General features: G+C 40.4%; 1 protein-coding gene across 5 annotated transcripts in view; it reads left to right on the forward strand.

Annotated features, from left to right (window-relative positions):
• Positions 1-214: 214 nt before the first annotated feature.
• Positions 215-25,963, forward strand: part of FAT1 (FAT atypical cadherin 1) — a 108,274-nt gene continuing 82,525 nt past the window's right edge. For 4 of the 5 annotated variants that reach the window (XM_032186392.1, XM_032186394.1, XM_032186395.1 and 1 more), the window contains exons 1-2: positions 215-681; positions 8,239-11,528. In XM_032186392.1, the coding sequence (XP_032042283.1) occupies positions 8,261-11,528 (3,268 nt within the window). In that variant the 5' untranslated portion in view covers positions 215-681; positions 8,239-8,260. Of the gene's footprint in view, positions 682-1,886; positions 1,986-8,238; positions 11,529-25,963 lie in introns of those variants that run through there. The other variant, XM_032186393.1, reaches the window with a different exon arrangement.

Raw genomic sequence — 25,963 nt, forward strand, 5'->3', positions numbered from 1 at the left:
GCGGCCCAGGTGCGCGGCAGCGGCCCCGCGCGGAGCCCTGTCGGAGCGGCCGACGGGAGCCCGGCGGGGTGCGCGCCGCCGCCGCGGTGAGGGGAAGGAGGGGGTGGCGCCGCCGGCAGCAGGGTCCGGGGGGCGGACGGAGCTCCAGAGAAGGGGGAGAGGGAGGGAAGGAGGCGGGGGAAGGAGGGAGGGAGGGAACCAGCGATCCGTCTCAGCTTCCCCACTCACTCTCCGCCGCTGCAACTCCGCAACTCTCCCGTTCTTTGCCTGGACATGTCTTGAGAAAGTTGGATCTCTCCTTTTCGCCTGCTTTTCCTCCTTTTTATTTTTATTTTTTTCCTTCTCCTTTTAATCTTTTCCCTCCCTCCCCATCTCTTCTCCCCCCTTCCCACCGCCGTTCGAGTAGCAGGCAGCCGATGGGGGGGAGCCGACATGCCGCGCTGTGGCGATGGGGACGGGCGCCGCGCTCGCTGAGCGCCGGGGCCGCGGCCGGCTGCCCGCTGTAGAGGTGCGCGGCCGCCCGGGCTGCTCCCGTTCCTTCGCCGAAGGCCAGGAAAAAATAAGAAAGAAAAAGAGGAAAAAAAGAAAAAGAAAAAGGAGGGGAGGGAAAAGGACGCGCGCGGAGATGAACTGAGCTGTGGAGCAGACTTTGAGAGGGGAGCGCCGAGTCCAGCTGGCCTGGTGAGTTCTTTGTTTGAGGAGTTTATTCGCAGCGGGGCGCCCGCAGAGGTGCTTCACGTGGGGCTCGCCGCGCTGCTCAGCGGCAGCGCTCGGGGGGCTTGCGCCTCAACCCCGGCTGCTGCAGTTTAAAGCTGCCGTGTGCGTGTATCTTTGTATATATGCACTCACGTATATACGGGTACATATATATATAGGCACGGAGACTTGACCTAGACGCACCCGAGGCACCACCGCCGCCTTCCCGGACCGACCCGGGAGCCGGGCTATGCTCCGCGGGGCTCCGCGCCGGGCTGGGGGCTGGCGGCCGGCAGCGTGCCCGGCCTGCGGTGCGCTGTGGCGCGGCGCCCCCTGGCCGGCCGCTGCGGAACTGCGGCGCCGCCGGCGGCTGCGAGGGGGCTCCGGGGGGCTGCCCCGAGAGGGGGCGAGGGCGGCCGAGGGGAGCGGAGCGGCGCCCCCCGAGGGAAGGAGGCGTCCCCCGAGGGAAGGAGCCGACCCCCGAGGGAAGGGACGGCTCCGGGAAGGGGCCGCTGTCTGAAGGCGCCGCTCTCTTCTGATCTCCAGCCCCGGGGCGCGCAGGGCTCCGCTGAGGGAGGGTCCCCCCCCCCCCACAGCTGGCTTTATTTATATACGGGGCTAATAAAGCGCCCCACTCGCGCCCCCGCCAGCTCCTCCCGCCCGCAGCCGAGCCGGGAGGGATTCCCCGGCGAACGTTTGATCGCTGCCGAGCGCGATCGCTTCTGAAGGAGCGGGGAGCGCTCCTGCGGGGCGTTCATCTGCAAAGCCGGGCCCCTTCAGCGAGCCCCGCGGGCGCCGGTCGCTGGAAGCAGAGGGCAGCAGCAGTTAAATGCCCGCTGCGCTGAGCGCCCTGAGCGGGGACTGCGCGTCCCAGCGGCGTCCCTCGAGCTCCCCTTCCCTCTGCAGGCGCCGCTGCCCGGGCGAACTTTCCCAGCCGCCTCCCCCAACCCCCCCCCTCCCCGTTCCGCACTTCACCGCCCGGGGGAGCGGCCGCCGGCCCCGCTCCCGCCTACCCCGCGCCTGGCCCGGCCCCGGGCGGGGCGGAGGGGCCGGGGTGCGGGGGCTGCTCCCGCGGAACGCCGGCACAAACGAGATCCGGAGCGGCCGGCGCGGCGGAGGAATACGGAGCTTGGGGTGGTGGAGACGGGGGGGGGACACGGCCCGGCGCCGAGGGGCAGCGAGCGGCGGGACGGACGGACGGCGGCGGAGGAAGGCGAGCGGAGCGCGCTGTGCAGCCGCCCGGTGCGGGGTCGCCATGCGGGGCTGGTCCCCGCCCCGCGGGCACTGAGGTGGGGGCGGCTGGGAGAGTCGGGGGAAGTTTTGGGGGGTCTGCCGGCCGAGAGGGGAGGGGAGGGAGGGAGGCGAGGCGGCAGGTTGCTCCGAAGTTATGTCGAGGAAAAAAAAAAAAAAAAAAAAAAGGGTGGTGATCGTATTTTCCCCCTGGAGGCAAGGTGTCTGCCGTGGGATGTGTGTAATGGGCCATTGTGAACTTAATTCCCGGGTAAGCCGCGGGGAGAGGCTGGCAGCGAAGAAGTGTCTCGGGGTGATTTTCTCCCTTTGTTCCCGCTGGAGCGCGGCGCCTCCCGGTGCTCCCCTCGCCGGATTCCTCGGCGAGATGAAGGCGAGGAGGCGGCTCTCGGGGACCCCGGCAGCTCGCCTCGCTCCGCCTGGCTTCTCTGGCAGCGCAGACAAAACCAAGCTTTGTTGGGAAGGTGTGCTTAGTTTCCTGGGGTCAGCAAGTGGCAGTGGAGCTTCCCATAGCCAATGCTTATGAACTTTTTTTTTGGGGGAGGGATGCATTAAGAATTTTTAAAAAAAAAAATCAACACTGGCTTCTAACAGCAGTTTTTCCTGCGGTTTGAGGTACTTACAAGTTGTTCCCAGGCGGCCGCATGGGAAATACTGCTCCTGCTGTCTTGCTGTGAAAGAAAGGAATAGTGTGTAATGGCTGTGTCTCCTGCTCGCTGCATACTGCCTTTTTACCTGTCTAAGCATGTGGTTATATTATCCAGCTATTTAGTGTGTAAAATTCCCTGTTTTATCGCTGAATAAGACTATTTCAAAGCTTTTTGTTCTCTGTGAGATCCTGAAATCTCGCATTTAGGATACTGGAAGGTGAGCTTTAGTAGTTGCAGCAATACGATAGGCTACTGCTTTTATAACTTAGCATGAGAAAGAACCTTATATGGCCAAGTTATAACTGGTTTCAGTGAAAGCAAGGAAGCAAAAGAAAAAGCAAAGCTCTAAAACAGTGAAGATTTATATCTGTTATTTATTTTAGTTTAAAGCTGAGTGCAAGCTCAGTAAAACTATTTTTGGTCCTCGAAAAGTTGTCATCATATTGAATTTCAACCAAACTTCTTAATTCCCAAAGATTTGCTTTTCTGTGTACAATGGATGAGTTCAGTATTAGACACACGGCAGTTACTGGTATATGTAAATACCTAAAATTGCCGGTGTGAAACTTTGTTTTGCTCAAGCTTGAGAATCTTTCCATGCTGTTTGAATACAGCAGCTGCATTTCCTTTAACAGCAGAGATCTTGACTGCACAAATCAAAGTATCTCATGAGATTAAATCCTACCGTGGGGAATATAAACATAAACCTTGCTGGAGTTTAGTCACAAGATGGAACTGCTAAGTTAATCTCTACGGCAACGTACATTTTTTGAATAACTTACTAGCTTTACTTAAGTAACTTTACTGTATGCTTTCATCATGTGTTAATTTTCTGTCTACCAACACACAGATGCCTCCCACTGTTGTCCCTGTCCCTTCCCCCTATTCCCAAAATCAATGAAAGCCTCTTTCAGTGTTTATTTCAAAAGAAAATCAGATATTTATTAAGTTTTTGGTTGGAGTTCTGAGGATGTTGAAACGGTTAAACCTGATTGGTCTACATAAATGATTGCTTTTAAAAAAATGAAAGAGAAGGTGTAACTGTACAGTTAGTACAGCCCACAAAGCCACATGATCTCCCTTAGACTTCTACAATAGGAACCCTGTCATGACAGTTTAGTTACTGCGGTAATAACTTTTCACAGTGAGTTTGTGTCAAATGGCATCACTTGTACGTGCTGATCAAAACTGACCTTTAAAGTAAATTGGCGATGTTTTGATCAGTAGAGACATTTTAGTGTTAATAATGTAAAGTTGCTATTCAGGGAAGTTGGTGTGCATGTGCCAAAAAAACATAGAGAACAAAGCAAAGTGCTACCTCATTTGTTACAAATTAGTAAAAGTTTTCAGAAGACAATCATTGCACAAACAGCACTAAAGGACTTATTTTAGTCCCCAAAATGCTCCCTGGTGTTTCCCAAGTGCAGTGTTCACAGGCTGTGTTCTGAGTCTGGTTTGGCTAACACAAGCAATGTAGCGTAGTGTTGCAGGAAGTCCTTCTGGGCTTAACTGGCAGATCTTGTGTGTAGAAAGGGGATAACAATGGCACTGAGGCTCGTAGTAACAGCCTGTCTGGCCCAGTTAAGGGGCTTTTTCTGCCCGTGATTTTTCTGTGATTGGTTGGGGAGTAACTCCCACAATGTTTGTTCACTCTTGATACATTTTGTGGAAGACAAAGCTTGTTTTGCCTGTTTGGCATTGAGGTTGCTACATACTGTGTTTGATGCTTAAAACAGTTAAACTTGCAAGTTTCAAACTACATGTATACAGGTTGAAGTCCATGTACTGCAAGCATTCCGCAAAGAGAAACTTGCATCTTAGCCAAATTATCAGCATTTGAAAGTTTTTAGTAAAAGGTCACCCAGCCCACCTGATTCTCTGATTCTGTTGCCTTTACTGTGAAGTTAGTTCATATTTTTAAGTTGTGTTAGTATTTTTTTTCCCCATATGTGAGTGACACTGAGTTAAATCATTTTGTTAATGCAGTATCTAAGTAGTAAAACTGTCATTGGTATGAATATGCACATAATAACCATCCTTCCAAATAGGAAATCAGAGTTTGTTTGAGATCAGCCTTCCAGAATAAATATGATGTACTTCTTGTAAACCTAGGGCTATGATGTTTTATTAAGCAAACAGTTGTGTTATGTCTTGGAAATGGATGCAGAAAATCCTAAAGTGGTGATACTCCAAAGATTTATTAAAAAAAAAAAAAAAAATAGTTCAAAGCGTAGCCCTTGGCTAAAATGTTTGTGAAATTTAGTCATTCTGGCTCCCTGTAATGAGCCATCTGAGCTTGCATCTAACACGCTATCATTTTATCTTAATGCTTTCATGCTTTCTCTTAGTCGGTAACTTTTTACATTGTTTAATACTTTAGATATTTATCAAGATTATATTATATGTGGATAATAGTCTTGGTTCAACAATTTTTAATTTCTGGTAGCTCTCCAAATTATGGCACAAGATGGGGAAAATATAATGTAACAGAAATATCTAACTTCTTTTTATTTAGCGCAGTTAACTGTCCGGTTGAGGGATGCTCTTCAGTTGTAGGTTGTGACTCAGCAGACATTAGAGGTTGCTGCTACAGAATGGACTCTTACTGGTAGTTGCATAACTGTGTTCAGTAGCCTGCCTGTTGCCAGTTCTGAGCAGTTATTACAGAAAATAAGCAAAGAGTACTTAAGGTATTATGACACAGAAAAATATTTATGTAATAGTAAAACCTACACATATGTTCAACTTAGAATTTTAATGAGGAGCTTGGATATCTTAGTGTAGTCTAATGCATCATAGTCTAATGTGCCTGAGATATGAGGAACAAATGATAAAAGATGCAGACAGATAGTGTTTTACATAATAAACACACCAGTTCTGACAGCTTATTGCCAACTGCTAGTACGTAAGGGCTGTGAGTTACAGGATGCTATAGCTTCAGAAGACAAATGGGGTTTTGGATTTCAGCATAAATAAAAACAAACAAAAAATCCTGTTGCAACTGACGGAGGAAAAGAGGGAAACTATGCAGTATAAGACCTGATCAATAAGTAGCTTTGGGTAGTGAAGAGCTGCTAAAATTCCAACAAATGGAGTAAAAGAACTAATAGCAGCCCCATAAATACAGACTCAGAGTTGATGCTCTTTGCTACTGAATTTTAATAGATTATAGGCCTAAAATGTGTCCAGTTTTGACAAGAGTGCAAAATGACTGGTGAAAGCTTAAGGAATTGTATTGAAGTGACTTGTGAGGAGCTACCTTGGCTCTGAGAAGAATGCAAGAGGTTCACAGAGAAATGTTCTGATAGGTAGGAAAGACTAGACAGTAACTTCTGTTTCCCTGAGTGTATGGTTTTGGAAGTACCACAGTTTTTGGAAGGCTCTTGTGGAACAAGTCAGGTGGTGAGCATTTTCTCTTTAACAATTTAATTTATTTGATAAAGCAGAGCTCCTTTCACCTGTCAGAGTTGAAGGTCCCAAGACTTCCACAGGGAGAGTTGTTTCTGTTGATTACTTCAAAGGATGTAATCGCTTTTGATGTGTGTCTTAGTGCAGTATAATGACTTCTTAAATTGCTTGAAATTTTAGAGGTATTGATATAGGTTATTTATTGCAGTAATTTTTGTGATGAAAATATTCATTTATTTAGTGGCATATTAAGAAAATGAAGCCCTGGAGTCCCAAGTGTCTGCTTATTCTAAGGATAAACCATAGCCTAGGGAAAACAGTAGAAAAGAGAGAAATGATATTGTTAACCCATTGAAATCGTGATTGTTGCAACCTCGTTCATTTGCCCTCCCAACCTTTCATTCTTCCAGCTTTAAGACCTTTTAAGTAGTGGTTCTAGCTAGTGACTTACCTTTTATTTTCTGCTATGGTTATAGCCTTAATCAAGTAAGTTAATTGCTAGATTTGGAAGACAGACCACAGATTTTTGCTTTTTTTCTTATTCCTCTCTAATATTTCCTTTATCTTTGTGAATCTGAGTCCTAAGTCCTTAGAAGTCCTTAGGACTTAGGACTTCTCAAAAGCGCTGATTTAATAATGGCTGTGACAGAATCAGCTGCTTCTGAGGCTTTGGAGTGAACTGTTAACACAGGCAGGTTAATTTGCTCTAATATCTCCTAGTGAGCAGAGATGATCCGTGGAATTTCAGCCAATATCATATTTCAGGTATCTAATCAAGCAGGTAGGAATTAAGGGAGAGACAAACAGCAGTAAGAGAAAATGTGAGTGGTGGAAGACGACAACAGAATGAGATGCACTTGAAGCTGAGGTGAGCAGAACCAGTGTGAGGGTAGGCACAGAGGAAAGTCTGGCAGGCAGAGGTAGAGAGTGGGAGAATAGGGATAAAATGGGGAGAGAATAGGGATAACATGGGGGAGAAAAGGTTGGGAAGAATGAAAGGAGAGTATGGTTGGGAATTAGTATGCAAGTTGTATGAAAAAGACCAGCCAGGGAAGGAAAGACTAAAGAAGAGGCAAGGGAAAAATACTGAAGATAAATAGGGGAGGGTAAAAGAGAAGAATGTATGGTACTTAATCAAGTTAAAGATAAATGGCTTTCTACTTGCTGCAAATAAATCCACCCCCCCACGCTTTTTTTTTGTTGTTGTTGTTGTTTTGAAAGCTTGGGTTTGTTGAGGAAGAATTTTAAAGCTTTGATTTATCATCCTGTGAGACATCCGGGAGTAACAACTCTTGCTGTAAACCCAGATGAAGAGGGTGGTCTTGAAGGGTCTTGTTCCTGAGGTTTCTACCTTTTGTTATGCTGCAGTCTTGCCTGGATTTAGACATTGGAAATTATATACTGACTTCTTCCTCGAAAGGTACAGCTGATGAGGCATGTCTCCATGTCTGTCTTGCTGTTTCAGACGTTTTCCCTGTCATTTCTGGAGTGTGTTTAAAAGAAACGCATCTCCATAGATCTTCCAGTTATTTTTGTAGATTCATGTTCCTGTAGCTCTTGATCCTCGTTTTTCAGATCTGTTCAGAGAGGGGAATAAAGGAATATGCCTCATTCTTTATTGATGGTCGTACAGCTTAGTGATGAGCTTGGCTTTAAAAAAAGAAAAAAAAAAAAAAGGCAATGCTATCAACTGTTCTTATCAGGGTACTGAGACAGGACAGAATAAAACAGGTATGGAATAATTCCCTGTTTATAATTGGTTTTTTTGTTTGTTTGTTTTTGTTTTTTTACTTCTGCATCATTAGATATTAGTCATTCTACAATCTAAGTGAAATGAGTGAGAATAATTTACTATCAGAAAACTAGAACTAGAGGACTGGAGAGAGTACTCCAAATTCATGCAGATCAAGTTTGCTCACTTGCTTACTTCAGTACTGGCATATTTCTCCTAACAGTGTTGCTTTATGAAGTGTTTCAGATGAAGTTAACTGAATGCATTCTCCTTGTGTCTAATTCTTAGAATTTGGTCTTAAGGATTCTTGAGAATTTGGGGGGATTTTAATTTACCTGCTTTTTTGTTACTGGAAATCACACTGAAACTTTCAGCAAAAATGGTTATAACGTAGATGTATAACTAATAGTGTTTTTGCAAGTGTGTGTTCTAAACTAAGCATCAAGGTCATCTAAGTAGTATTTGAACAGTCATAGGTCTTAATTCTTCTTTCTCTTGTTTCAGGTTTTTTTTTGTAATTGCTGCCATGGGAAGATACTTGACTATGCTGTCGCTGCTGATGCTGCTGGTGCAGCATTTTGGAAACTGTGAAGGAAATCAAATCCCACATCATGCTCCACCAATGCAATTTACACAAGCACAGTATAATGCCACTGTGTACGAGAATTCTGCAGCAAAGACTTATGTTGGGCATCCAGTGAAAATGGGCATTTACATCACAAATCCGTTATGGGACATAAGATACAAAATTATTTCTGGAGACAATGAGAATTTGTTTAAAGCTGAGGAATATGTTCTTGGAAATTTCTGTTTTTTGAGAATACGGACCAAGGGAGGAAACACAGCTATCCTTAACAGAGAGGTAAAAGACCATTATATGCTGACTGTTAAAGCAGTTGAAAAAAATACAAATGCTGAAACACGCACGAAGGTCAGGGTACAGGTACTGGATACAAATGACTTGCGGCCTTTGTTTTCTCCAACATCTTACAGTGTTTCTTTGCCTGAAAACACAGCAATAAGGACAAGCATTGCCAGAGTCAGTGCAACAGATGCAGATATAGGAACCAATGGAGAGTTCTACTATAGCTTTAAAGAAAGAACAGATGTGTTTGCTATTCATCCAACTAGTGGTGTGATAGTGCTAACTGGTAGACTCGACTACTCGGACACTAAGCGTTATGAAATGGAAATTCTTGCAGTGGATCGTGGACTGAAGCTGTATGGTAGCAGTGGCATCAGCAGTATGGCAAAACTAACTGTGCATGTAGAGCAAGCAAATGAATATGCGCCCATTATTACAGCTGTTACACTGACTCCCTCAGAATCAGATAAGGATCCAACTTATGCAGTTGTAACTGTAGAGGACAATGATCAAGGTCCAAATGGAGAAATAGCATCATTAAATATTGTTGCAGGTGATCCACTTCAGCAGTTCAGAACAGTGAGGTCTGTTCCAGGAGGTAAAGAATACAGAATCAAAGCCATTGGTCCCATCGACTGGGAGAGCCACCCCTTTGGATACAACCTTACCCTTCAAGCTAAAGATAAAGGAAATCCTCCACAGTTCTCATCTGTAAAAGTTGTTCATGTGACATCACCACTGTTTAAGTCTGGTCCTGTCAGATTTGAAAAAGAGATATATAGAGCTGAAATAAGTGAATTTGCTCCTCCAAACACACCTGTGATAATGGTAAAAGCTCTGCCTAGTTACCCCCATTTAAAATATATATTTAAAAACACACCTGGCAAAGTAAAATTCAATTTAAACACTCACACTGGTCTCATTACCACTTCAGAACCCATAAAAGCACAATACTCATCCCATTTTGAACTTGAAGTTGTGACAAGTGACAGAAGAGCTTCTGCAAAAGTATTAATTAAGGTACTAGGCATGAACAGCAATCCTCCTGAATTTACTCAGACATCCTATAAAGCTTCTTTTGATGAGAATGTGCCAATAGGTACTAGTGTCATGAGAGTAAGTGCAAAAGATCCTGATGAAGGGGAAAATGGTTACGTGACTTACAGCATCGCAAACCTAAATCCTTTGCCCTTTGTGATAAACCATTTCAGTGGGGTTATTAGTACCTCAGAAGACTTAGATTATGAATTGATGCCAAGGCTTTACAATTTAAGGATTCGAGCTTCTGATTGGGGTATACCATATCGTCGAGAAGTTGAAGTTCCTGTTACTATTATTTTAAATAACCTGAATGACAATGTACCTCTGTTTGAGAAAATAAATTGTGAGGGAACAATCCCCAGGGATCTTGGTGTTGGAGAACAAATAACAACGGTATCTGCCATTGATGCTGATGAGCTTCAGTTGGTGAGATACCAAATTGAATCTGGAAATGAACTGGATTTATTCAGCCTAAATCCAAATTCTGGAGTACTTTCTCTCAAGCAGCCGCTAACAGATGGCCTAGGTGCTAAAATTTCTTTTCACAGTTTGAAAATTACAGCTACAGATGGAGAAAACTTTGCAAAACCATTGTATATCAACATAACTGTAGCTACTAGTCGCAAACCGGTCAACTTGCAATGTGAAGAAACTGGCGTTGCCAAAATGCTCGCAGAGAAGCTCTTGCAAGCAAATAAATTGCACAGCCGTGGAGAAGTTGAGGATGTTTTCTTTGACACTCACTCAGTGAATCTGCATGCACCTCAATTTAGAAGTACGCTCCCCAGTAGCATTGAGGTAAGAGAAGACCAACCTGTGGGCTCCAGCATAATAATTATGAATGCTACTGATCTTGATACTGGCTTCAATGGAAAGTTAGTGTATGTTATCTCTGGAGGTAATGAAGATAGTAGTTTCATTGTTGACATGGAAAGTGGAATGCTGAAAATCTTGTCTCCCCTTGACCGGGAAGTAAAAGATAAATATACACTGAACATTACTGTCTACGATCTTGGAATACCACAGAAGTCTGCCTGGCACCTTCTAGATGTAAGAATTTTGGATGCTAATGACAACCCACCAGTGTTCCTACAAGACAGCTATTTTGTCGAAGTGAGTGAAAACAAAGAGCTGAACAGTGAAATTATTCAAATTGAAGCTACAGATAAAGATTTGGGGGCTAATAGAGAAGTAAAATACTCTCTTCTTACAGATACAGACAAGTTTACTATTAACGCTGTGACAGGAGTTGTGAAAGTTGTGGGGGTTCTGGATCGTGAAGAACAGCATGTCTATTTCTTGAAAATAGAGGCTAGGGACCAACCTACTGAAGAACCTCAATTATTTTCAACGGTTATTTTGAAAGTATCTATAGAAGATGTTAACGATAATCCTCCTAAATTTATTCCTTCAAATTATCATGTGAAAATTCGAGAAGATCTTCCTGAGGGAACAATTATTACATGGCTAGAAGCCTATGATCCTGATTTAGGCCAGTCAGGTCAAGTACGGTACAGTCTTTTGGACAGTGGAGATGGCACGTTTGATGTTGATAAACTAAGCGGAGCACTACGTATTGTACAAAGACTGGATTATGAAAAGAAACAACTTTATAACCTGACTGTGCGGGCCAAGGACAAAGGAAAACCCATTTCATTGTCCTCTACGTGTTATGTTGAAGTGGAGGTAGTTGATGTGAATGAAAACTTGCACCCGCCACGGTTCTCTATATTTGCTGATAAAGGCTTTATAAAAGAAGATGCTCCTGTTGGCTCCTCAGTAATGACAGTATCTGCTTATGACGAAGACACAGGACGAGATGGGGAGATTCGATATTCTATCAGAGATGGGTCTGGTATAGGAGTCTTCCGCATAGATGAAGAAAAAGGTAAGGCATTTTTATGTTATCTTTATGCTCTAAGTAAAATGATATGCTGGCAAAGAGGTGATAAAAGCTGCATTGTCACTGTTGAGAGAGGTGTTTTTGTTAGGACCAAAAAATAAAAAGTCACCAATAATAAGTACAGTTCCATCTGCCACTAGTGAAATTGTAAGTGTATATTTGATAAGTACTTTTCCTCTGTCCTCATTTTCATCCAGCATACCTAAATGCATGGTAGATCTTAAAATATCTACCATGTGGCAAAAAGAAGAATGCTGTTGATATAAAATGAAGGTCTGTTTCAAGTAAACAGTTGTCCTGAGGACTGTGGGGCGTGTGAAATAGAGGGATTAAATTGATTTCTGTCCAAGGACTGAATTCTGACATTTTTATGCTTTGCATTCTTAAACTACAGCTCTGGTGCTTCATTTACTAGAAGTATTTATCAGTACAGTTATTTATACTGCCATACTTGCTGTTTTTGTATCTACCTTTTATGGTTATAGGTGCTCATGTTTATGTTAGTAATCAGTACTTTCTTCATGGAAAGGCTCTTGTAAAGAAAACATTGATGCAGCCTTTAAAAAGCTTGTATAAATCAAGCAGACTGAACTGTTGGCTTACCTCATTAGTGATGCATAAATTGAGGAGCAACTTTGAGTTATTCAAATGCCATGTATTCAGAAAAAAGCAGAAGGATGGTTTCTGAAGAAATCTAGTGCTGACTTCTAGTAGTGCGTCTCTGTAACTACCTGTTCTTTTACATATCTGATAAAGATAGAGAACACTGATATTGTGTTACTCTTCGGTGGGTGTATGAAGAGGGGTTGCTTTTTTTTTTTTTTTTTTTTTAATCTTAGGGAACAAATTCCCTCTTAAACACTAGAGTGGGGAAGAATTCGTTTGCATTTGGTGGATGTGTTTGTCTTCAAACTTCGATCTAAACCAAGAACCTGGTGAAAGAATGTAGAGCATTTTAAAGCTTGACAATGTAGCTTAAAATGTCTTTTTTTTTTTTTTTTTTTTTTTTCTAAGAAATCACCAGCATTGTTACAGAAGGCACTCTTTGTGCTTAACTATCTGCATATTTTTCATTCTTTTCAAAATGAACTGTCCTTGATATAAGGTACAGACTGATAATTAGTCAAGAAAGCATATTAAAGAATTTGTGGAAAGATGAGATGCAGGAAGCAACTTGGTGACTTTTTCAGCTTGGTAAAAGGCTCTTCTGACTTCACCTTTTAAGTTTCCTGCTGTCTGAGAGAATTGTACTGCACTTCCAGTTCAAAATTTGATAAACTGGATTTTGGAAGTCTACTATTTTCAGTGGTTGAAAATTGTTTTATCCCCTGCTTCTAGGAATTGAGGACAACAGTCACATTTTCAGGAAAAAAAAAATAGATTACTGATGGTGTTAGAAGCATCAATTAGAAGCATCAAGTTCTAGACGTGGAGTTGTTGCTGGCTTTCAAGCTATTGTTTCTATGTTAGTAGTTTTTATTCTGTACTTCAGAAGGTATGAAATTGTATTAGTGTTTGGTATTTTGACCCTTAATTCTGAAATGTTCTGGCATTTTTCCAAAGATAACTTAATATAACTTTGCCACTTTTTTTTTTTTAAGACTTACCATTGACTTAGGCCAGCTGGTTTTCATAGGTTGTCTGTCTGCAGTTCTGTCCAAACCCTTAGAAGTGAATATCTTAATGGGGGCCCTAATGCGCCCATACTGCTAAACTCAGGAGTTGCTTTGATTACTTTGTTGTCTAATTGCTTCAATCTGTGATGCTTTTCAAGAAGACACAGAAAAAGTGCATTAGGAATGAATTGGTAGGTGGTCATATTATAGCTTTCAAATAAATATTTCTTAGCTCATAAATATGACAACAGTAGGGAAAGGTAGAGAGCAAGTTGATAGCCTATAAAATTGCAATAGTTTCTGTAGCACCTTCCCCATCTCACTTTCTATGTACTACAATGTAAGAAATGGTTGCATACAGTTAACATGCAGCCAACCTAAAAGGAAGTATTTTTCACATGCGGTGTAATAAAGTCAAGAAGCTCATTTCCCCAGGAAGTTATAGAGACCAAAAGTATGACTAAAGTAAATAAAAGATACTAATGAGTTTATTTTGAGGTTCAGCCTTATGTTATCTCCAGCTTATAAATTGTTAATTGGAAGCCAAGTGGGTGAGGAAGGAGATCATAATTTGCTACTTGACCTGTTCTTTTATCCTTGTACTAAGTATCAGTGGGTTGTTACTTCTAGGGAGGGCACTGAGCCAAAGGTAATGTTACAGAAGTTCTTAGGTGGTCATAAGGATGTCTGAAACACAGAGTGTTTCCTGTTTTCACTGCCACTTCAGAGATGAGGAAGATGGAAAATCCTTTCTGTTTTTGCTGTACACATCATCTTAGGGTGCTTTATGAGTCACTCGTACAGAGTGCATGCTGAGATAATTAAAGTGAAACTGTTGGTTATCACTGTAGTCGATGAGGGGTTTAGCAAACTCCATCTCCAGAGACCACTTAAAGTGGGAGGTCATACAGGGAGAGCATGTCAGGGAGGGTTGCTGACATTCACTCACGATGCTAGAAGTGAAAGCAAGTGTAGGATTTGAGAGATTGAGTCAGACAATTCAGTTTTACAACTAATGAGTGAATCTAACAAACGAGAGAAGAAATGCCTGGAGGAGAACCTAAAGCAGAAGTTATATGGTACTAAGGCAACATTGAGTCCTTTTTCTTTCTCCTCCCAGATACCATACCAGCAGGCAATAAGGTAAAATGTCTTCCTATTTGTTGTTGTTGTTACATATAAAGATGAGTGTTTTCATTAAGTATTTGCACTTCTCAAAGGTGAAATAAAAGATGGAAGCTCTAGTACATGAAAAAAGGTGTTGGAAAGAACTGCTAGTATTTCTTCCAGTTGTATAGGTTAGGTGAACAAGGCCATTCAGTGTTACCACCGGGGTGTATGTGACACTACTGTAGGATCAGCAGCATCTGGTGAACTAGTTTCCACACAGATTTTCAGTTGTTAAATGAGAGGAACCATTACTAGTTTTGCGCAGTATCTGCTTGTCCTTCTCCAAGGAATTTGTGCCAAGCAGGCTGTTCTCTTCCTGAAGATAGCAGGACTTCTGGGTTATTACTGTGAGCTAGTTTTTATCTCGTATCAGAGCTTTCTTCTTTTGGTTTTGGTTTTCTTTCTAGTTCTCAAAATCTAGACAGCTGAGGGAATCAGCAGGCTCAGGAAGTATAGATGCCCTCGGACATTGCAGTGTTTGTGGAAAACAGGAGCCCATCTTGAAAGCTGTTCAGAAACGAAGGAAGTTTCAAACTGAATTCCTTTGTGTCCAGTTGTGTCTAACCTGATGTGTACTGGAGTGGCTGGACTCTGAGCACTTGTGCTTCCAGTAAAATTTCCCTAGTGATGATTTATTTGAACTATTTTAATAAACCATGGATAATTTTACAAACATCTTTATCAGAAAATTCCCATGTAGGTCAACTGGCAAGGCTACCACCAGCAGGTGTTTTCTCAGTTTCTGCAGTTCTGGATATTTCCCAGAAGGTAGCCTAGTTCCGGAAAGGTGTCAAGGGTGATGTGGCAGTCTGAAGTTTGTGCCTGATAACCTTTGTACTGCTCTTGAATCACGTAATTTAGTTACCTGTTACTAGGAATCTTAGTTTTTTTTCGGTAACCTGTGTTTAAGTTGCTGTGTGTGAGGCTTACAGAATAATAATTCAATTCTAACAGTAACAAAAATTTCAGATGATAAAACTAATTTGCTGCTTGGAAAAGACACAAGTAATACTGTGTTTAATTAGAACAAGGGTCTGTTTAACCTGCTATACCATCTCTAGCAGTTTAAGTAAGAACTAGAACAGAGCAGACAGGTGGTACTTCTTTCTAATAGTTTCCCAAACTGGTTGCTTTCTCTTACGGAGTTCTTGAATTAAGTGGGGCTTGCAAATATTCAGTGGCCGTTAGTGGATTCTTTCCTGTGTTGTGCTCCCTTGGAGTCATGTAATTTTTGGGTGTAACCTTACTACCTTAATAAGGAAAGATTATTTGTTTTGGTAAAGAATGTTAAGGGAGCAAGTAAAAAAATATTAAGGGGGCGGGGGAATGTAGAGGAAAACTCATTTTACTGCACTATCTCTGCATAAAATACCATCAATAAAGCTTAATGGCTATGAGACACTTTTTAATATTACCAGAACTATTTCCAGCAGGGAAGACAGTAATTCATTAAGGAGAATGAATAGGATTTTAACTACATGGAGCAAAGTACTGAATTATGTTCTTAAAAGGTACAGAGTATTGCTAACACATAATAAGCATGTTAACATTTCTTTGTAGTGCTCTCAAAATTGCATTAATTAAAAGGCAGGGTATGGTTTACATTTGCACCTAAGGGACAACTTCAAATTCTGTATCTTCAGCACTCATTGGCTTTTGAGCTTTTTTTAATCATCCTACCGCTCGCTGGTTTTGAGTTTTAATGATGAAGACAGGCATTAGCAAATATTAGATACGTATCATCAGTGGAGCAGAACACGTAAGTACCTTTTGGATATCTACTAAACCAGCGGTGTTTTCTGGAACAGAAGCCAAATGGGCTGTGTCTGACCTAACGGCTATGGTACCTTCCAAACAGGGTGGCTGCACCCAGACTGTTGGGTATGGTCGCTGCTGCTCGTCGGTTCCTAGCTCCGTCCTGGCACTGTCTGGGAGAGCAGTGCCTGGCACAGACCAAAAGCCGTTTAGCAATACAGAGAAGCAAGTTCCAATGCCTGGGAACATTTTCTAGGCTTGTTTTACTAATACAGTCTTAAACCACGTGAAGGTGGAAGTGGTGTTTTTAATAAAAGCTGAGAATGGTATGATTTTGGTTAAGTTGATTGTAGTTCAGCAACCTCATACTTGGAGTTCAGCAGCCTTACAAATATGGGCCTTTCTTTTCACTTTCAGTGACTGCCTCATGTTGAAGTTTTCCCTTCTGTTTACCTCTGTTTGTTACCTTGTTTATGTAAGTCATAAACACCAGTATATGTAACAACTTAATTTCATTCAGGTTAAATTTAAAACAAACAAAAACCCCAGGGGTTCCTAACAATCTCCGAATTTCTACTATGCATATTCCAGCCATGCTGCTGTCAAAGCTATGTGGTGACTATATGCTCTGTTTATTTGTAATTGTTACATTCTGTAATTCTGTGATCTATCAGATTAATAGTTTTCAGTGACCTATGACCTGAGAAAGTGTTGAACAAATCATGTTTTATAAGAAACAGTTAAACAAGAGATTTAAAAACTGCAATTGATGAAGTTGGTGTTGATAGCCAGGAAAGAATATTCCTGGTGGGTTTGATATGGCAGACTATGAGGATGTGTTTTAAAATTTCCTGATTGCTTCCATTTGTCAGTGACATTTCTAGTTTAGCTTCTGTCCACGAATAGTCTCATCAACACATAGGTTTTGACATTAAAACTTCTCATGTGAATATTTTGACTAGGTAAAAATGAGAAGTAAATGGGGAAAAAGACCTTCTCTGAGGGGATTCTCAGTGTTTTCAACTTGCAAAGTTCAATGCTTCTTTCCACTTTTTTTGAAGAGAGAGCTGGATTAGGAGGTGCTCTGTTTCTGAAGAATACTAAATGGTTGCAGCTTTTTGCACAGGAAATTCTTGTTCTAGCTAGTTCAGGTACTGAAGTCAATAAAACTCAGAGCACAGACTAATCTCCCAAGTATCTAATTAGCTTTGCAGAAGTTTTTTCAGCCTCCCACTGAATTCTGTACTGCCACATTACTTTGCTAGTGGTACTTATGGTAAATGATCTGCCCATGTAGCTATTGCAGCTAACCTCCTTCAGTGACTGAGGTCTAAATGTACCAGATTCAAAATTTTTAAGGTTATTCTGAAGCATTTTGTTCAAAACAAAGTCTTGTGGAACAATGCCTTGGTTCTACAAACTCTAATTTAAAATTAAATTCTTAGGACTATGGATGTTGATTTGGAAGGTTAATCTTTTCAGTAAGGGGCTGTGTCAGCACTACAGTTAAAATCTGAGAGCTGAAACCTGACTGTTGTGTGTACACTGGAGATTTCAGTGAAATTCAAATTTCACTCAGATGAGAGTATGAGGAGTTTCTTTTAATCACAGGATTTATGGAGGTTGTTCTTAGATTCTGGGATTGATCGGTCAGCTGCCTATGCTAGCATCTGAAACAGAATTTCAGGTCAAAACGTGGAACTCAAGAGCAACTTATTAAACTCATTCTTTGGAAAATTATACAAGAACTGACATCTTTTATTTGTTTGAAAAGGTTATGATTAAAGCTATTAAAGCTCTGAAATTCAAAGGACATTTTCTGAGTTTGTGATAGATGTCTTCTATGCCTTTTTAGAAGTGTCAGAGTTATTATTAAAAACAAACATAGGCAACTGTCCATGCTCTGGAAACAGGAGGCATTCAAAGAGAAAGACATTCTCTTTGTAAACTCTACTTTTATGGAAAGCTTAACAAAATTGTGTGTGTGTGTATATATATATAGAGAGAGAGAGAGAGAGACTATTTTAAAAAGGTGAAGAGGGGCAAGCAAAGACAGATTTTGTAGCTGCCTGCTCTTGAAAGATGTTTTCATGCTGATGCATTCGGTGTTTTTTCCAGTGGCGTGTTTATTTTATGCTGTAGCTGGGCATTCCCTAGCTTTGATATTGAATTGGGAAAGAACAACAGCATAAGATCAAGTTGAATTAATGTAACAGAAAGACAAGCTTTGCCCATTTCAACTCCTTCATTGGTAGTCTTTTGAGTCCGTACCAAACTTCTCCAGAGCCCAGCAGAAGAAAAGGGTGGTCGTGGCAATACCTATTGAAGGCAGTTAGCAAATTATAGCCACTCAAAGTCAATAATTTGTCTTCTAAAGCATTTATCGTGTATTTTAATGACTTATTTTCCATACCAGAATCTTCAATGATAGTCAAACATGCAATAAGTAGAGCAGAACTGAAAACCTAGTTTAGTCTGCATGACGAAAGAGACGATTGTGTCTGTTGTGTGCAGGACATTTAATTTGTGGAGGCATATTATAGTGGTTGATTACAGCTATCATAAAATCTCGTTGTGTAGGCTATTTTTAGAATGGGATATCTTCTGCTTTCTAGGTAATGATATGTGTTGGATTTGAGTGTGCTCAGCATCATCTCTGTATAATCTTCACTCTTATTTTCAAGGAAGATCTGCATGCCTTCACTCTTCTTACAGAATTTTTCTTCAGTGGCATTGAGCCAAACTGGGGCCATTCTGCAAGGCAAAAGTAGTTACGTTTAAAAAGAAAAAAACAAAAACACCCCACACATTTGTATACTTTGTGCCTAGATTGAGTAATAATTTGCATTCAAAAACATTTGTTTAAAATTTCATGCAACTAAAATATATTTTCCACCAATTTGTTATGGTTTTAAAAATGAAGTGTTTGGCACATAGATTTAATTTTACTAGACAGAACAAATAGCTGTAACAGAAGCTTACTAAGAGTAACTTTTATCTTTAAATCCTTTTTAGTATTGTGAGAAATTTCAAAACTTTTTTTGAAGATATATAAAACCACTTCAGCACAATTTGTGTATGTTCAAAGAAGTAAAGGTTAGAGCCAGAGACCTGCTGTCAGCTAGACTGCAGACAACTCCTAAATTCACTGCTATCCAGAAAGCAATCCAGAAAGCTTTTCTTTAGGAAATAACTAACTTTGTGTGAGTGTTGTGTTGCATTATTGCTGGTACCTACAGCCTGGCTGGGTGCTCACGTTTAGTTGTGCTTGTAAATACTTGCGTTCGGAAGGAATTACCTCGTTAATTTTTCAGTCCAGTCGCAACTCCAGCCTGCAGTTATTTAAAGCCTAATTATGTTCATTCAGGCTAAGATCTGGCAGTGAAGGTGCAGCTGGGTTAATTTTGGGATAATTCTGTTATGTTTAGGTTACTGTTCAGATGGGTAGATGGTGCTAGGGTAGAGCATGGCATTTGGAGCTAATTTGGAGCTAAGTTTGTTTGGCAGTGATTAAGGAGCCCTGGATTATGCCCAGGTTTGCACAAGGGTAACCGAGGTCCTATCTGTCCTGGAGCTAGCTGATTACCTTGCCTTCCTAGGCTTGAAGGAAATCGTATGATTTGCATTTGTGATGGTGGTAAATCAGAGTGCTATTAGGTTGTTAATGTGGCTTTGACAAGGTGGCTTTGGAAGAAGCTAAATTAGTTTTAGACAAACATATTTATCTTGTGTTTTACTGTTGGCAGGGGTATCTTCCAAAGTAGTTTGAGAGTTGTTTTAGGTATCCTGCTGAGCAAAACATCACCTCAACTGCCAAATAGAGATTCTATACAAAAGCTTGGGTTCCCATCCTCTTCTGCTTCTGCTGAAAGTGAGGGATTGTTTTGTTGTGCAAGGTGTTGATTGGGCTGCAACTTGGTCTGATGAAAACAGAGCAGCCTAGGGGCTGCCTCTCTGTAGGAGATGAGCTGAAGCTGAGCCACATGTGGTTGCAAAGATTACCTTATAAGCAGCAATCAATTCAGCCAGTGGAGTACATATTAAGGGCCTATTAACTTGTTTAGGCCTCTCTTTGACTTGAAAAGCACTTGTGAGCAAAGGAATAATAAAAGGGAAGGCTTGCCAAAAGCTATGGAAGGTGCATCTTGCCATATTGCTGTTGGTACATCTGTTGAGTTGGGGGATTTATTTCCTACTAAGCATCTGCTTAGCTTTTGAAGTACATATTAAGGTCAAAAGAGAGGAGCTTGAAAATGGTTACGTAATGTTTATTCTTTTCTTTGAAGATTTTAAACTTTAATCATACAGCATTTGGACATATTTAACAAAGGACAAACCTACATGAGTACTTGGCAAACTTCCACAGTTCATAACACGCGGTATTGCAGCTTTAGATCTTGGACCTAAAAATACTTTTGGCCTTGCTGAAACTACAGTTTGCAGGTCCATTTTACAATCTCCATGTAATTCGTGTTTCATCTGTGATTTTATTGCACTAGTCATCCGAAAGTGACCAAGAATAAAGATCCAACCCAGCAGTCTCTGTGTGGCCCAACAAAAATAAAAAATCTCTAGCATTCCAGTGTCATCAAAAAGGAATTTGGGGAAAACCAAAAGTGGCCAAAGAATCTAGCCACAGGACTGTAACAGATAATTTCCTTACTCAGAAAGGAGGTTTCCCTGCTTTGTTTTATCCATGCTTCTACTAGCTGCTTCTGTTTAATTTTAAATTTTGTGAACAAGGATAAATGATACATTTGCAGGTTTTGTAAAGAGTTGCCTAATTTTAATAGACGTTAGGGCTAAAGAGCAAACTGCTGAGCTAGTGGGTATAAATTGTCTTGAGCTACCAGTAGAGATGAGCATTTGAGTTCTTTCTGCTTAGAGCTGTGTCCATGCAGACTTGTAGTTGTGGCATCACTGATGCCAGAAAAGAATCTCGCCTGCCTGACAGGCGACATTACACACAGAACATTTTGTAGTTGCATTGTTCTAAGGCCCAGTGTACTTTTTAGAGTAATCTTTGCTGGCATGGATTGGCTCCAAAATCTGCATGTTTCCTAAATCAAGCTTTAGCTTATTTATACAAAAGGCTATTTTTATTTTGCTGATGTAAAAAGCCTGAATCCACCTCTACGTGGTAAACTAAGAACAAACAACAACAAAAATATTCCTGGAATTAAATATATGTACAGAAATTATTATACAAAATTCATATTTTGTACAGGATTTAAGGATTAGGAGATTATGATATTAAAAGTTCTCAGAAGGCTATTCTGTTACCTATATGTTTTACACTGACTGTTGTGTTAATGTGTATGAGCACTACAGAACTGCTACAGTTGTGTGGGTAAAGAAGTGAAGAATTTGGTAACCTAGTGTGCTAAAAATGAACACAATTCTCATGTGTCGCCTGTAGTCCCAGCTGTATTTATGCACAGAGGGAGTTCTTGGTAGTTCAGCTTGAAAGAGTTGCATTATAAAGAAGCTATGATGGAATGTATGAATGGAGCTATGTATGGGATCTTATATTTTTATACCTTGTCCCCTCTATTTCCCCAAAGTTGTGAGAGTGAGGTGCATAGCTTTTTCAGTGAGAATACATTTCCATTCTATAGATTTATTCCCCTGTCGTCCTGTCCTGTCCCCCCTCCCCTCCCTCCGATCCTTTGCCTGTAGATTTGCCATGACAGGGTATATCCTGTCTCTATGAAAATTAGAGATTGCTGTCTAATGATAAGGGTTTAATCTGCAACGAATCAGACATGTGGAAACTTCTGTCTATGGAATTTTCTGTTTGATCTGAGAGGAATGCCCTTGCTGTGCCCTTCCTGTAATGAAAGCAAGGTAGAGTGAATCAAAGTGATTCTAGATAAGGTTGGAATGTGTTCATTGGTTATGCCTCTATTATATTTGGTGTTAAAATTTTGGTTATATGTATTATTTTACTTCCCAAGAACATCATAGTTCATCTTTTTAAATATACCTTTTTTCTGTTTTACTTCAAGTGCTATTTTTATTGATTAAATTCCTGAGCTAATTACTCATCTTTGAACCTTGGAAGTGTCAAAAAGACAGATATTCTTGTCAAACATTGAGCATGCTCTGATAATACAACAGATTTGTTGTTACTTTAAATAATTTTACACTATTAATTAAATTTTCTGTCTTAAAGATTTCTCTTTGTGTAGTGTTGTGAAGAACAGCTAACAGTTTCTTTCCCTGTGTTTTTTTTTTTTTTTTTTTTTTTTTACACAAACAGTTAATGATTAACAAATGTCCAGCTGCCTGTGCAAGGAATGTTAATTACTTCAGGTGGGGGAAAAAGATGACATGCCTTTGCATAAGGATGTTTGGTATCATAGTTCACTTTAAAGGTACTTTGAATAGTACAGAACCAATTTCAGCAAATTAATCAGAAATGGAAGAAAATGAAGTATGTCTCTCTTTAATGGCTGTTTGGATATGTACTTCCATACCTGTGCTACTAGCTAGGACAGGAATATTTCTGTGTTGCCTGGGTTTGTGTAGAACATTTTAAAGCAAAGAAGTGTGTAAGAAGAAATAACAGCTTGCTAAGAAGTCCTCAGAATTGTTTTGTGTATGCATTTAGGGAAAACATTGGAGGAGAGGAGGGGAAATAATAAAGACCTAACCAGTTCTTAGTCCCTACTACTTAATACCATTTCTGACTAGTTTTCCAAAGTTGGACTTGTGTGTCAAGTAAGGACGGAAGCCCAGAGATCAAGAACTGTGCTTGCAAATGCTAAAAAATATCTTGGACCCTGCACTTTTCAATTTAGTTTCTTGCTTACATTAAAAAATATTCATGCTGAATGGTGACGTTTTGGACTGACTTAAATCTTCCAAAGGGTGGTAGCAAAAAGAAGTAATTAAAAGATCTGACATGGAAGAATGCCTTTGTTAAAATTAGTGTTAAAAATAAATACAGGTGCTACAGTATTAGGGGAAAAAAAGATGAGTTGTCAAGCTGACAAGTCAATTTTGAGGTGCACTGTTTCTTAATAAGAGAATGATGATTACAGTGAGAACAAAATTACTGCAGATTATGTGGATTAAATTTGAAGTGAATATTGACCTAGCATGTGATGATAGGAGCAAATGGAGTTAGCAATGTATGCCATGTAATGTCTGTAATTCCAGAGGTGATTAAAAATCCTTTTGAAACTGAGTAGCTCAGTCTAGTCAAACATGAGAATGGCCAGCATTTTTGAGAACAGTTGTGCACAAATAAAAAGACTTGAGGAGGTCACCTGATGCAATTCCATCTCTAGTTTCTGCATATTATTTGAATTACTTAAAACAAGAAAAAACCTTCAGTGGTCCAGGAGCAAAATACATTTTGTGCCTAAATAGTCTGCCAGTTACCTACAATATCATAGTACCCTTTCACTTGCATTAAGTGTTCTACTGTAGAAGGAGTTGATCAAGGTTTTATCATGATTTTATGACAGTTAAACTTAAACTTCTTGTTTGACCAAGAGTTTTTCAGTCACATAACTCATTCTCTTTGATGTTTTCACTAAAGGTGCAGAATCATCTTCATTGAAAAATGTTTCTGTGGAGAGTAATTAGTGGAGGTTTCCAGCAGAAATTCTAACAGAGATGCTCTGTGTTTATGCAAATGCTTGCAAGTTCTATTATTAAGCAATAAATATGGGACAAATGAAATCTATAGATTAAATAATTTTTAAACTGTTAACTTGCATTAGCTTCTACTACCTTTAGTTGTTCTTTTTTTTTCCTTCCAGAAAAGTTCTAATAAAACTCTGCAGGCAGTTATACATTATTTATGTGAAGGAAAACAAGCAGAAAAAAATCACACCAGGAAACTTGCAATTAAGCAAGCTTGAGATCTAATAAGTCATTTATAGTTTTCTAGGTGTAACTGTACTTTTTACTTGTTAAGTATTGATTCTTCGGTGTATGTGTAATAATTTGTTTATATGTGGAGGATTTCTCATTTTCTTGTTATGATCATTGTAACCAAAGAAAATTAACTTTTTTCAAATCTCAAAGTTCTTTGTCTTCATGAATGATCTGTTCTCTCCTGTAGTCAGTGTTCACTCAGAAGCAAGTTCAGAAACACTTCTTTGACTGCATTTTGTTTATTTTGAATCATACACAAAGGCAAATAACATAAAATTAGTATGGCAATTACTGATTGGTACTAGATCCCCTCTAGATACACGAATAGAAATAAAGCCTGAATAAATAAATGGATACTTTGAAGGTTAATAAAACTGTGTCAGAACGAGGATGAATGTCTTTTGATGTCACTGGATCCCAGATGCTTTAATCTCATGACTTCATTGATTTGCTTTGTTCTCTAACACTCCCATACCCACAGGTACACCAGCTCTTCTTTGTACACACTAAGCTGTTTAGGAACAGTGTTTCTTTTGGCAGTCATAAGGTGCTGTTGTGCATACAGCTACCTGGAGTAATAACATGAACAGCAATAGCAGCCTGGGTTGCAGTATTTCCACAGCATGCTTTTCTTGTCTTTTCATGTGTATCAGTATGCTTTCTAGCACAGACTTGCTCTGGCAACTGTCACTGTTCCCAATTAGTTTCTGCACCTGAAAATAGGCTGGAGACTGAAAGCTTGAACCACAATTGCAGTAGTTCAATACACAAATTAGTATAGCTACCACGCACGTGCTAAACTTCTGTTCCTGCATGTAATAAGTCATGAGCCAGTGGTGCTGTGAAACGTGGCTGTAATTGCTTCTTACTGCACAATGGGACTGCTCTGCATAACTTGTTAGGCTTTCAAATTATTTATATGGAGGTAGTATGAGGTAGACTGCAATTGTTGAAATTGCAACCAAAAAGGGAATGTGAGAGAAATGTGCTGTATGCTGGAGAAAGATTTTTGGGTTGCTTAGGACAATTTTCCTTATTTAGGACAGTTGTTGAATTTTGAGATTTACAGACAAAAAGCAAATATACTTGTAGAACTGTCCAGGTATTTTAATAGTTTGCAGAGGCCTAAACAACTGCATCCTTCTGGATCAACAAAATCACTTTCTGTACAATTAAATATGTTTTTCCTGTGTGTAATTGGCTTCCCCGTGTGTCTCATTATTTTCCTTGTAGCCTCTTCTTCTGCCTAAGGGGGGACCTAGGTTAATCTGTCAACTCCAGTTAGTTTTGAAATTCCTGAGGCTGTTTGCAGAGGAATTTCCCCTTCAGAGGCTCCCCATTTCCCAGTTAAATTTATTGGAGTGGTAACACAACTATTCACATTGTCAACAATTCTTTAGTACTGGGAAGGCTGACAGCAAAGTTAAGATTCTTACTGGGTGAAGCTGCAGTTCTTAAGGATACCTGCTTACTTATATGTGAGTATACATACACATTCTTACAAACTTGCTGATACACAAGCAAGTACATACACACACACACGAAAAATTTGATGAAATAACATTTCGTTCTTGGGTAAACAAAGCCTAGGCCCATACAACCCTTTGTTTCTAAACTTCAGACAGCTTCAGTCAAACTTCTACAATTGCATGACCCGTGCAAGAGATCAGGATTTAAAGGTACCTGAATAGTGTAGCCAACATTATCCCAAAGTATTTTTGTTTAAATATATTGAATTATTCCAATTTTTATGATAATTGTGTAATTATATTTCTTGGGACACAGAAACCTGTTGTGTCTAACTGAAGACAAGCGTTCACCCTGAGTAAAGGGGTGGACAACTGGGACTATGATGTGCGTCACATTTCTGCAGTTTGCTCGTGCTAGAGGGTAAGATGAACTGCTTTTGTGGATACTGAGAACAGCGTTCGGCCCACAATCTGCTGGCCATTTCTGTGTTTGCTAATATTTCACAAACCTGCAGTAATG

This window comes from Aythya fuligula, chromosome 4 (assembly GCF_009819795.1).
Source record: "Aythya fuligula isolate bAytFul2 chromosome 4, bAytFul2.pri, whole genome shotgun sequence".
In the NCBI taxonomy this organism is placed as follows: domain Eukaryota; kingdom Metazoa; phylum Chordata; class Aves; order Anseriformes; family Anatidae; genus Aythya; species Aythya fuligula.